At 41.5% G+C, this 13,599-nt stretch overlaps 1 protein-coding gene across 1 annotated transcript in view; it reads left to right on the top strand.

The window, feature by feature from the left end:
- Nucleotides 1–13,599, top strand: part of NMD3 (NMD3 ribosome export adaptor) — a 101,351-nt gene that overhangs the window by 47,677 nt on the left and 40,075 nt on the right. The window contains exons 9-11 of the mRNA XM_085635227.1: nucleotides 756–852; nucleotides 5,979–6,096; nucleotides 11,143–11,288. Of these exons, the coding sequence (XP_085491353.1) occupies nucleotides 756–852; nucleotides 5,979–6,096; nucleotides 11,143–11,288 (361 nt within the window). The remainder of the gene's footprint in view (nucleotides 1–755; nucleotides 853–5,978; nucleotides 6,097–11,142; nucleotides 11,289–13,599) is intronic.

Raw genomic sequence — 13,599 nt, 5'->3', positions numbered from 1 at the left:
AGTTAACTCAAGAAAGCCACGTGATTAATTCACGAAACCTCGTCTCCATCTGCAAATATTACTTTTATTTCAACACTTTGTATCACCCTCAAATCTCATTCCATTTATATTTCCACCTCTACAGTGCCCCATTGAGTTTCAGGAAATAAATGATGATATTGGGGAACCTTAATGGTATAATGGAGGCCGCCATTGCCGAATTGGCATCCTGTGAGTGAAAAAAGTGAAAGGGTGCCTCAAATAGCAAAGGTGGCCACTATTGTCGCGGCCTGCTTAGAAAGTGAAAGTTTGCATGGCGCGCTGAAAGTTACAGGAAAGTATGTCATGCCTGCAGTAGGAGAAATGCATTAAAGAAAATAGTGCTTACAGACTAAAAAAGACTCACTGTGTAACAAACGAAGTAAAAGGGCCAGTCCTCATGGGAGGTTACGAATGAAGACAAGGCGGTACTAAGGAGGGACTAACCAGCCTATTAACCAATCAGAAGCCAGCATTTACCGTACAATGACAAATGTGGGCAAGGCTTCTATTCCATACTCCAATACAGCTTGGCTCGTAGAGCAGAGCATGCGCTGGCCATGCTCAACTTAAAAATGGTTGTGACCATGTCAAAAAGTGGCACTTTCCTGCAACAACTAATTGCTAAGAGCCTCCTTGTTAAAAAGTAGAGGGCTTAGCAACCGATTGACCCAATATAAGTGGAAATAATGTTTTTCTTTTATAAAATTGTGTTGTAATTATTTTGTTTTTCCTAGGTACAAGACCTCACAACGGTTAATTTCTCATGACATTCATAGCAATACCTTCAATTACAAAAGCACTTTCTCCCTGGAAATTGTTCCAATATGCAAGGTAATCCTTCTAAAAGAAAGCTGTTCAGTGCATGTATTCGACAATGCAACTGTGTACTATACATACATTGTTCCCTTTTGCCTTGGTTTGCTATTGATTTGGACATTACTCCGAATGTGGAATTATCCAGAAATGTTTTGTGCATTGGCTAACAAAGCAGCATTCTTTTGTCAGATCCATTACTCACTACAAAGAAAAATGCCTGATACCATTCCTTCATCCGTGGGATGTAACCATGATTCATATGTTTGCCGTGGGAAAGCATTGGATCACTACATGCGGTTATTTTATGGAAAACTATTAGGACGACTGCAGATTTATTCTTGCAGATGCAATAAATGTTTTCAAGCTCGTTATATAGACTAAATATTATTGGGCATATAACTTGTTGCATGTGTATCCCAAGTCCAGTTTATATCAAACCTGATGACCTGACAATACTGATGTATATAGTTAATCAATTTACACATCTCCTATGCATTCTGATGTGGTAGGCATATGGTTGGATTTCCAGTACCTCAAAAGTATTCTTTCAGTCCGAAACCTGATCAGGATCCGGGAGTTTGTATGGGAGGGATGAGAATGAAGACATACCTGGTAAAATGAGACTTATTCTTTCATGTGTATCTGACCATGTAGCATAAGCTGTGAAGCAGTCCTACAATGTGTTAACATGTAGACCAAGCTTCTAGTTCGTTACCGGAGACCAGTAATTTTTCTGAATCCCATTTAATTTAATTGTATGGATGAATCAAGTATTTGTAAACCTGTATTCATCACTTGTTTCCAATCTTCCTGTCTTAACTTCTTAGTTTAATATAAAATCCATTTACTTTTTAGTGGCTGGTGGTGCTTTTCTGTCTCTACACATTCTTAAATAATGTGAATTAAAGACACAGATGTGAAGCATATGGCAATTTATATGGAAGTCTTGTTCCTGGTATGATCACCTTCCTTCTTGACAATATCCCCACAGTGGGGGCCCATCACAACCTGCTGTCATCAGACCCTGATCACCAAGTCCAGGGGCGGGCTGTGGTTGGAGGCCCCCATATGCTCCACTTGCCATATCGCCTCCAGCTGGGCCTCTCTACAGATTAAGATAATGTACGAGTAGATGCATTGACAGTCTTAACATTGGGTATACAGAATCCACTCCAATAACTAAAATGTTTATGGTCCAGGTTGCTTGGACCACAGATTTCTCCATAATGATGATGAACCCCAATCTCTGTAGCAGACCTCTTGATATCTAGTAGCGGTTCCTCAGCCATGTAGGATCCTGTTTCATAATTAAGATGTCATGGAGATAGATTTGTATCACTCCTCTAGACCTTAGGAATTCTGCATTGGCTTCAGTAGTTGGTTGAATCACCAGGAAGCTGAGGAAATGATACCCTGGGGTGGTGTGTTTTTACAATGGCTCCCTTGTGTTTCAAACATATAATATACTAGTCATTCATGTTTTGCTTTTCTATGGAAAGGCAAAGGGGTTGAGGTCTCCTCTTCTATCTTACAGAATTCTATGCTGCCTGCTCAGCTTTAAGATACCCTCCCAGGTGATAGTGCACTCTACAAATCTGCATACCATAACCTGCAGAAACAATGCACCTTCTGAAGAATAGATGCATCCCTGGTAAGTTCCTCCCACTTGGAAAGGAACCGGCTTAATCAAACCCGTAGTTTTAGAGGCGAAAGGCTGATGCTCAACTTGAGAGCCTTGTGTCTTATAGTTCCTCAATCCTCAGACCTCTGGCACTCTCCTGGTAAGAAAGAAGCCGCCAAAATGGTGTGAATATGGCCACTGGTTATTGCGTTTGCAGCCCCGAGCCTTCTGGGAGTCCTGGAAGCATGCACTGCCAGACTAAGTGCCCACCAATTTGCCCATCAAGAATAATCAAGTCTTTTTGGGGTAGGTTAATGTAGCTAAAAACTTCCCTAACTAAAGAACAAAAGGTTTCCCAAAGTGCAAGCTACTGGATCCTCCTCCTCTGAGGCCCAGCCTTCCAACTTGGTGTCCACATAGATCAGCAGGGACTGCCTCCTCTCGGTAGACATTACACAGTTGCTGTTCCAGGGAAAACAAAATACCCCGTGGGCTCTGTCAGACAAAACATTGGCGGTTGGGCTATCTCAAGGCCTTGCATCCTCTGCCATTTCCAGAATCTTCAATGATGTCCCAACTATGTCAAATGTATCATGAGAATGATTGCAGGAGCAGGTAATGCCTTTATGTGGATCTATAATTTTCTCAGAAAAGCTTCCATTTTCACCTCACATTTTTGGGTGCAAATCACTTTTTTTGTCCAAGGATTACTAAGGACATTCTGCCTTTGGATGCCCGCTGACTTTCTTCTCCAGTGGTTTGTAAATCCTTTTTCGGACATATCTGGCTACTTATGTCACTGTAGCCCATTCCGAAGAGTGGGTGGAAGATATTTTCTGAGCAAAAATGCCTTTATTTCCCTCTTCAGACAGCCCATGTTTGGTTTCCGGAGATGCCTGCTTTACTTAAGCGATTCTTGTTAGAGGTAAGGCTCCCATGACCTCTCCTTGTCGCAGTCCCATGGCTTCCCCTCCCACTTCTGTGGCCACAGATTGCTCCGCAGGGCCACATGGTGTGTACTTCCTGAGTCAAGCTCTTGGATGGAGACTACTAAAAGCAAGGTGTAATTTTTTTGTTTTTTTTGTTTTCCCCCATGAGTATTTCAAATTAATCTGACAGAATGGTACCTTGAATTCTACATCCCTGTCATCTGAACCACCTCCATTCAGTTTCCCCTCAGTCCAGTCTCAAACTTCTTGCTGGTCAGAAGATAATCTAGTATAAGGGTCTGTTGAACCACCTTTCCGTGGTACTTATATTTCACTTCAGTAAAGGAGCCTCTCTGCTATTGCACAGCAACAGAAGTCCTGGAAAATCATTATCGTATTATTTCCAATGCTGATATTGCCCTTCTCTCGCGCCTGCTGCAAAATATAATTACTGTCCCTGAAGTGGAAGAATCTGCCCACCATGGATCTGGGGAAACTGACCTTCTCCCATAGGTCAACCACTTGCCTGAGCCACTTTTCTAGATATTTGCCCATGCTTTTAATCTCATTGTGTTCTGGCAGGCTCACAGTTGTATTATTATGACGTGCTCGCTCCTCTGAGTCCACAATCCTCTGTTGAAAGTACGAAATTTTCTTCAATCTTTCATGTGTACTTTGAGGTCGTCAGTAGCTGGTTCGAGATCTGCCAAGATGTTCTCCGTTTTCGAGAAACATTTTGGCATTATCTGGTGATAATCTCGAAGTAGACTCATTTCAACCACCAATGTGTGGATTTTATTCTCTCATGCATCTCTGGTTGCAGTGACGGCGTAAAGGATAGTACCAAATTTATCATCTCCTTCACTGTCATATCTATCCTGGCCACTACCTCTCAGTCTCTGCTGGTCATCTGTGCCATTCACCTTTGTTGCAAACTTGTGGCATCCATGTTGAATCGGGCGAATTGCCTAAAGGCTTTCCCCTGGCCCAGAGAATGGCATCTCACTTTAGCTTATCACAGTTATGGTGCTCAGTTCACTACTGTACAAAAGTGAATTATTAATTGGGGTAGATGGTAGTCCACCATACGTAATTAAGTCCCTAATCTGTTAGGTCTAGTCAAAGGTTTTAAGTAATGAAGTCCTTAGCTCAACCCGCTGTAGCTATGAACAGACCAAATGGGTGTAACTTAAGAAGAAAATGTGTAAATCTAGCAGTACCAAAATATTTAATAACTTATTAAGCAAAATGATGGAGTCCTGGACTCCTTGGAGCCTTGACAGGGGAAGGGAAGAACTTTCAGAACCAGATGTGGCGTTAGTATACGAATCCCCACACATCAAAGGCTGGCACCTTGTATAAATATTGGACATCAGAGTCAAACCCCTGGACCTACTGACATTACAGAAGCACTGCCTTGCCCCCCAGAGGACTGTTACGCTGCTTGAAGACTACCTTGCTCTCTGAAAAGGAAGATTGGACCTGCTCCTTTCATCCTAGGCTAACCTGAATGACTCTGTGATTACCTGCTTCACTGGACCTGCAACTGGACCTACCTGGCCTCTGCTGCTCTTTGCTGGAGTGATTTCCCGATTCCTCCAGTAGGAGCCTCCCCAGGTCCTGGACCCTTAACTGGCATTCTTCCCGAGAAGAATAGTAAAAACCTGATGTATTCGGCACTTGCGACTGCGAACTGACCTATTCATGCTGAGACTGCATCACGCAATGGATCCAGTGAACCCCACCCTTCACAGTACAGTGACTACTGGCAATACAAAATCTGCACTTTGGGCTACAGCAACAACCTGTAGTGACCGTCAACACGAGGCTCCAGCATTGACTGTGACGCTGGAGAGATCTTCGCACTACAGCGAGGATCAAAACCAATGTTAGTCCTGCTCTTTGTGTTACAGCAATGACCCTCTCCCTGCTCTTCACAGCCTCCTCCACCATGAACAGAACTATTCGTGCTTGTCTTTATTAAAGTAACTTTTTAGGTAGAACAAACCTGGTCCCTGTATACAGCTCTCGCTCCATTGCTGTAGACCTGAACTTGTGACTTTCCTCCGTTCTTGCATGACCAGATAATTGCAAATTGTGCTTTGTGCTTTTAGAAGCTATATTTACCTAAAGCTTAAGAAATTAATATTTCTAGTTCTACTGATTGGGTTTATGTCATTCTGGTATAATTTACTAACATTAACTCTAGTTTTCTAAATTGGTTGGGATTTTCTTTTCTTTTGTTTTTTCTTTATTTGGGTGTTGTTTAAACACTTTACACATTGCTTTCAAGTTAAGCCTTACTGCTTTTATGCCAAGATACCAGAAGGGCAAGAACGGGTAAATTTTGTGACTTTTTGTGGTTCACTCTGACGAGGATTGTGGTTTTTGTTTGTGTAGGACTTCCAACCCCCCTGAACCAATAGCCCAATTTCTTACAGGTACTTTTTGAGAGTATTAAATGCAAAGGAATTAAGATTTGGTTCCCAAGGTTGTACGCTAAATCATAAAAAGGATTGCTATAGATTATGGAAGAAGTACCACTTGTACACAGACTTTATTTTACGAGCTTTGTTTCCTTATTTCCACAGGACAATTTAGTTTGTCTTTCTCCAAGATTGGCTCAGAGTCTTGGCAATATGGGTCAGATTTGCATATGTGCTCGTGTGACAAGCACCATCCACCTCATTGACCCCAACACGTTGCAAGGTAAAGTCTGTCATTCCCATATGTTTGTGCTTCTTAACGTATTGACCACAACTATTATATGTTTTCAACCTTTGCACATAAAATACTTTTGGTTTTATCCTTTGAAGTTTTCCTCAGCGTAGGATCTTGTCTAGAGCAACATGCTTCAAATTCTCTGGTTCAAGGGCCCCATAGCACTAGAACACTTGTCAAACCAAAATCAAATTTATTAGCCTTTCAAAATAATTAAGGGAAATGTTTATAATGCTTTTAGATAACATTGAGAGAACACCTTGATGCCTTGCACCTAGGTACCACTTTGGCATGCATGTTCTGTATAGTTAAGTGAGGGTTTTCTTGAATTTCTGCCAAAGCTTTAAATATCATTTTCATTATTGGTTGGAACGTTTTGTCTTGACTAGATTTTCGGTGCTGCATTCTGCGATTTTGCGCCCCCCCCCCCCCCAATCCGCCAATTCTAGTGTTTTAAGGCTTGTTTACTTTGCCATTAGGCTCTGTCTGTGCTGCAGAAAGATGATGTACTAACATGTATGGTGAATCTAGAGGCTGGTAGAAACTTTGGATCCAAAAGTTTGACTTAAGCAGTGACTGTTGGTCTGGAAGAGAAGATGCTTGTTGGTCTAAGTAATTCCAAAGAAGCAAACCTAATGCCTGACTGCCTTTTTCCCTGTCACAGAATTGTTAAGACCAAATGGCTTGTGCCTGGCCAGCGCCAAAACATCACCATGCTAGACAAAAAAATCTACACCAAATTGTGTAGGTGCTGCCGCACTTAGTTAGGTCAGTCACTGCCCATGTGTCTGCCATGAGGAATCGGTTGGCTCGCATGAGCCTGAAATATCCAATTCAACACTGAGAAAATGAAAAAGCCCTAGAATACTAGATAAACCTTAAATCTTCAGCGACCAGTCAGATTTATGTGTGTCTCTCATACTGAAAAGTCCACCTGCCAAAATGGAAGTTATCAAAATTTCGGAGTAGAACACTGAGCTTGGCGCTACCTAATTATCTTAGGTTAGAAAATAACCTTGCAAGCTTTTTACAAAAATTCATGTAGTGTTTTCTCAAACGACATGCTTCAGTATCCACTATCACTGTTGATGCTGTATCTTTACAATTTTTTACTTGAAGGAATTTGAGAGCGAGTTTTCCGTAACAGGTGCTTAGTGGTAATGTTTTAAGGCCACATGTGAAGTTGTTAGATTTCAGATCCTTATTTTCACCCTTCACTGTGACCATTTATTTGCTTTTCGGAGCTGATGAAGTAGACCACTGCTAATTGAAATTCTGAGAGAGTTGCTTTCCCCAATGGAACCTCTTGTATCTGCATTTTTGATTCCTGTCACTTAGTGGCCTGTTGCTCCTTGTCTGTGAGAAATACTTGCTTTCCATCTTGCATTTGAGGAAGCCACTTCATATAGTGATTAAGGCAGTTATGCATGACTCTCAATTTTACATGCATTGTTTGTTTCAGTTTGCATGTACAACAAAACTGATATAAAATCAGAATCTTGGCCTCTCACAGATTTTGGTGTACTTCCTTGAATACGGTGGTCCAGGCTATCAGAAGATTGTGGCATTTTCACTTGATGTGGTTCCACGTGTATTTGTTTAAATGATTTTCGGTCAGCAGAGAATAAGACTAATAAGTGCCTTATCTTGGCGCTCTTGGCCCCTGGTGCATGGGTTTAATCCGGTTTATAATTTCTGTATGCAAACTGTGCCACCATAACTCTACCCAGGAAAGATTGGCTCAACCTATTTAGACTGGATGGAGCATCTTTGAAAACTGCCTTGAGTCTAGCATCTAAGCGTTTGGTGAAAATCTTACATTCGCTTTTGATTAAAGATATAAAACTGCAGTTTAATGGCTTGTTTTGTCCGAGATCCTGCGTGGTTTAAGAATTGTATCCAAATAGCACCCAGAAAGGTACTCCCTGATCTCCTTGTAGCTGCAAAACACCTATGTAGCGGCCAGGGAGACAACGCCTTGGCATAGTGTGAAAAGTCTATTTTTAGAGCCTGGTGCCTTAACACATGTTTTTTTTATAGACTCCCCACATACTGAATTGTGCTTCGATGACTAAATAATGAGTGTTACCCAACCCACTTGTACTCCTTTTAAATATGTTTAGAGGATTGAAATCCTAACCGGATTTAAACCATTGGATTGAATTGCACTTGGTGGGTCATTAAGGCCTTTTAAGTGTAATTATGGTTGATAAAATATTTGCCTGTAACCTGTGGAAATGCCTTACCGCTATGCTATGCTGTTGTTGAAGAGTCTCCCATGTAGTATGGCAGTGTAGAATTAATGAGCAAATAGCAGATTCACTATTGGCAACTCATGCCCTTTTCATCTTTATGTAGAAAGGGTGCCTTGTTTTCAAATATTGCTTAAGTTAATAAATAAAGAAAAATATTGCCTTGCCATAGATTGAACTTGTGTGTCCAACACCCCACTCACAGAGAAATGGAAGTGCCCTTCATCCTATTGTATGTGTTCGCCCTGACCGCCTGTGTTGCTGTCTTCCCCAATCTTTTTGCCTTCTCTCCTCCTGTTTGCTGAAATTAATTTTTGGTGGCCGTAGGACTCTGCGCACTTTACCACAAATAACGTGGTTGTGCTCTCTCCTCTAAACATGTAGCAATTGGATGTAAGCCAATTTTCATATTTAATTTACTTGTAAGTCCCTAGTAAAGTGGTACTGTGTGTACCAAGGGCCTATAAATTAAATGCTATTATTGGACCTGCATCACTGATTGTGCAACCCACTTAAGTAGCCTTTAAACCATGTCTCAGGCCTGCCACTGCAACCTGTGTGCAGTTTAAACTGGCTATTCGACCTGGCAAAATAATCTTTTGAAACACCTAAAATTATCTTTTTAATACATATATCACCCCTATGGTAGGCCCTTAATGATGACTGAATGTACTGATCAGTAAGTAAGCATTCATGCTGTCCTAAAGATACCCATGAGGTTTGATGCGTACTTTAATTATTACTGAAAATTCAATAAAATCTGTTTACATAATAAAAAAATGACCACTAAGCTAGGCCCTAAAAACAGCCCATAGGGCAGGGTATTTAAAAAAATTGGACATGTGCTTTTGAGTTTTAAATTTCCTCCTCAGTTTATTTTGCACCACTGTAAGGTCTACCTAGGATAACATTGGGTTACCTTATTACATTTAATAAGTCCTAATTTGATTAGGAACCAGTAGAAATGTTATGCTTGTAATTTTAGAATTCTCTTTAATGATAAAGGTTGATTTTAAATCACAGGTCTGAAAACACCTCTTTTAGAAAGTTGGCATTTTCTTCTCCTAACCATTTGATGCCTGCAGCCTGGGTCACATGACTGTGATTAGTTGGCATTTGTGTGTTCCTCCCAGACAGTGGGACTGGTGTTGGCAGGATGGACCATCCTGCCAGGAAAAGAGCGACGGAGCTGTTCCCTGCCCCACTTACATTTCAAAGGGGCGCCTCCAGCACACTTACAAAGAACTTGACAGCCTATTTTCACCCTAGACTTATGGTGCCTGGGCAGAGGTGAAAGGTAATTTGCTGAACCAGATTGGGCGGGAGGGGAGTGGGATTTGGGTCTAGAAGTTTCTCCCACTTCATAGGCTGGCACCAAGTATAAATATTGGACCCTCAGACTAACAGTTCAGTTCACATTTGGACCTTTGCAGGACCCCAGTATGGCTGCCTTGTACTTCAGAGGACGTCCCTGCTACTTGAGGCCTGCTTGTACCTCAGAGGACTGCCTGTTGCTTCCAATGGACTGCCCTGCTGCTTGAAGCCTACCTTCTACCCTCCGAGGACTTCCTTGCTTCTTGATTCCAGGGATACCAGAGTGACTCCAAAAGCCAATTGGCTGGCCTCCTGTTCTTAGCCACACAGACACTCAAAGCTGCGACAACCATGAACCTTCACCTGGACAGTGCCTGAAGTGAGTCCTGCCCTCCAATTGGTATCCATGACACCCTGAACCTTTAGAAGTGGTGTTAAAGGTGCCCAACCAGCCAAAGACCAAAACTGCAAACCGACAGAAGATCGGGAACTACCTGCTCGCCAAATTGCCCAAGGTGCATGCCATTTGTCACATCCTTAGTATCTTAGCTCATGGATCCTTAGTCTGCTACTGCCTGCAGCTTCGCCTGGCTGAAGATTTTCGACTTTAAAAAAGTGACAGCCTGAAAGTAGAAATCTTCACCTTGACTTTGTACAGTGGCTCCTGATGACGCTTCCTCGTTGGACACCCCTGGCTGCCTTTCCCTGCTGAACTTTACCATCTTAGACAGTTTTCTTTGAAATTTCTTCTAAGTCTTAAGGTAAGCTGAGACCAGCCCAATCCACTTCATGTACGTGGACCTCTCTCCATCACCGTTGACCATAACGATGTCCGCTGTCTTTTTGCTGCTAGTCTTCAGTAAACATTCATAACTCCAGTTCTACGGATGGAATTTAAGTCGTTTTGTCATTTAATTTTTTGAAATTTTTCTATTTTTGCTAATTAGGGTGTGATTTTTCACTTTATTCCTTTTTGAGTACTGGATAAATACCTTTCACGTTGCCTCTAAGTTTACCCTGAGTGTTTTTTTGCAAAGCTGCCAGAGGGTTAAGCACAGGTTAATTTTGTGAATTTTTGTGGTTCACCCTGACTGGGATTGTGATTGCTGCTTGAGAAGCGTTAAAACCCTCTTGGATGAAAAAGCCAATTTCCTACAGTATGCTAATTTGCTTTAAAACATGACACTTATTATGGAAATGTTTAAAACCAAAAATGCTTTTTGATGTGGGCGAAATACATAGACAACTGCAGCACTTAATTTTCCGCCTTTTTTTAATTTTTAATTTTATTGGTAGATCTGATTATTTCAGTACAGGAATGCCAATAATCTCTGCAGTGATAACAAAATGTCACATACAAAATTCCTGATTTTGTAATGTAAATTTCTACTCTGTTACAAAAATGTTGAATGCAGTTTACATTGTGGGAGAAGTGTATTTTTTTCTAAAGCAGTACGTTATATTGCAGTTTGTGAAGTTGATGGAAACACATATTGGCGTCATCCTTTCAATAGTTTGTTCCACCCAAAACAGATGGAGGAGTTTATTATAATGGATATCGACATTGTCCGTGATAGAAAGCAAGTTGCAGGGGCAGGAATGAAGTCAAACAAAGTAAGTGGGTGTTCTTCGTGTCAGTAGCATAACCTTGTATTAATAAGTTGATTATTTTACAACAGTATGAGCAGTGAACTCTTCTGCTGTATTCAGTAATCGAGGCACACACCTAATTCTCCAGTCTCAGTGGCACCACCCCACGCATTGTCTACCTTTGGAACTCCAAAATAAAGATAAGTATAAAAAAAAAGCCACAGTAATCTAAAACCACATAGTGGGAAGAGTAGCCAATACACTTTGCAGTCTGGCATCTAGAGAACACCAGGCTGCAAACGTTAAAGTGTACCTTGACCTCCTGTAAACTATACATAACATCCCCAAGCCCATAGAACTGTTTTGAACAAAGATGGGCCTCTTTCTCGTCCTCATCTGTCTCGTTGGTGTTTGCTTGCCTGAGAACATCAAATCTGCATCCATCTCTTCCTTTGACAGTTTGCAGTCTAAAGCCACCATTCTCAGCACAACATGGCCTTCCCAATGCTTCGTTGAAACCCCCTTTCTCACCATCATACCATATTGAAGTCAGGAAATGGGTGTAAACATTTCTTTTCATATATAATCTTCTACTTAGTTGTCATCTTTAGACTATTGTTTTCACCTCCAGTGTTCTTTAATGTGAACTCTGGGTTGGAGGGGGAAGGAGTGGTGGAGGCCAATTCATTCCAGATGGGCATTACAATGTGTCTTGAGGACCTCTAGAGGGCTAGAAGCAACTGGCACGAGCATGCTGCTCCTAAGTTGTACACATTAGCAGACCATAGCAGCTTGCTGCCGGCCAGTCTGTGGAAAACCATAGGAGATGCCTGACAACAGACACACACTGCGTTGGTTTGTGAAACATTTGTAAGAATTCTCGAGCTCCTGCCAAGATTTAGGCTGGTTACCAAGAGATCTGTGGTGCATAATCTCTTTGATTGGCATTAATGGTGATACAGGTGATTAGGACTTCCAAAGAATCAGTTATTTTAGCTAACCTTGGAAGACACGTTGATCATTCTCATTTTACCCTTGGAGTTTATGCTCTGCACCAAGACGAAGTAAGTATCATCTTGTTGTGTGGGGAGGGAGACAAATAAAAGGGAGTTTGACATCGGTTAACCGTCTCAATATATCAGTCTGTTAAACTAATTAGAATCCCCTAAACCAGCACATGGCAAGATTTCCGCATGACCGATTTCATGCTTAAGATGGGGTGCTGTATGTATGATTACATGAACCATTCTCAGCACTGCGCTCTAGCATATTGTACATATCCCCTCTTCGTACCTTTTTTCTCCCAAGACTTTTCCTTCAGAACCTGCAGAGGATGGGAATGGCAGGAGTCAGAGTAAAAGGGGCAACAATCCGAATACACTAATTGTTGAAATTTCTTAAACCTAATCCTCAAACAAAACTTTGAGGTCTATAACAATGGGCAAGACACCAGAAAAAATGTACAAATGTAAGTAGAAAAGTAAAGGGAGCCACTGGAGATGGACATGTCATTAGCAGTAACTGGACACAGCCATCCCAGCTGCTGAGGTAATTCTTTTTTTGCATGGGGGTATGTCGATGCTAGATCACCAATTCATTTGAAAGAGAAGGGCTCCCAAGGTTTGGAAATGGAAAATCAAACCTACTGTATTGATTACAAATGAGGAGAAAACCCATATGCAGTTGGGAAATATAACAGAAGATCCCTAAGTAATTCCACATTTTTATTCAGACATTTTTGATTTATGGATTTACTTATGAAGCATAGCATACACCACCCAAGTGGCTTCTTTGTGCTAAAACCTTCAAAGAAACGTCTTTCTGCATGGAGCGCAAGAACAAAGTCAGGCGAGGCGATCAGCGACTCCATTATTTAAACAGAATGATTTTGACTGATTTTCTAAAGGTAAGGTTGTTTGGAATTTGCCTCTGAGAAATTGGATGGTTGTTCAACATCTTGGAAGCTTGATAGCAGAGGGACTGTCTTCACCTCGCCCCTTCACTGTATAATTGGGTTATTCAGGAAATCTGCAAGAAGAGTTGACTTGAGGATCAAATGATCTTCGAGGACACTAGTTCTTAAGATGGCAGACTGCATCCAAAGAAAAAATCTTTTGAGAGTCAGTGTTTTAAACGTGATCCTTTGAGCTACAGGCAGACACTGGAGAATGTTATTGCAGCCGCACCCCAGACGTGTATCTCTAATTTATATACCAGGTTAACAGTGTAGTTCAGGGAACTTAGGAGGATCAGAAATTGAGCCAGTGGAAAGCCCAAAGTAAAGCATTGCAGTTGTCGAGCCTAGACATAATCCCGACAGGAAAGGTATCATTTT

The sequence above is a fragment of the Triturus cristatus genome, chromosome 11, assembly GCF_964204655.1.
Source record: "Triturus cristatus chromosome 11, aTriCri1.1, whole genome shotgun sequence".
In the NCBI taxonomy this organism is placed as follows: Eukaryota; Metazoa; Chordata; class Amphibia; order Caudata; family Salamandridae; genus Triturus; species Triturus cristatus.
This window is presented reverse-complemented; position numbering and strand designations above follow the sequence as displayed.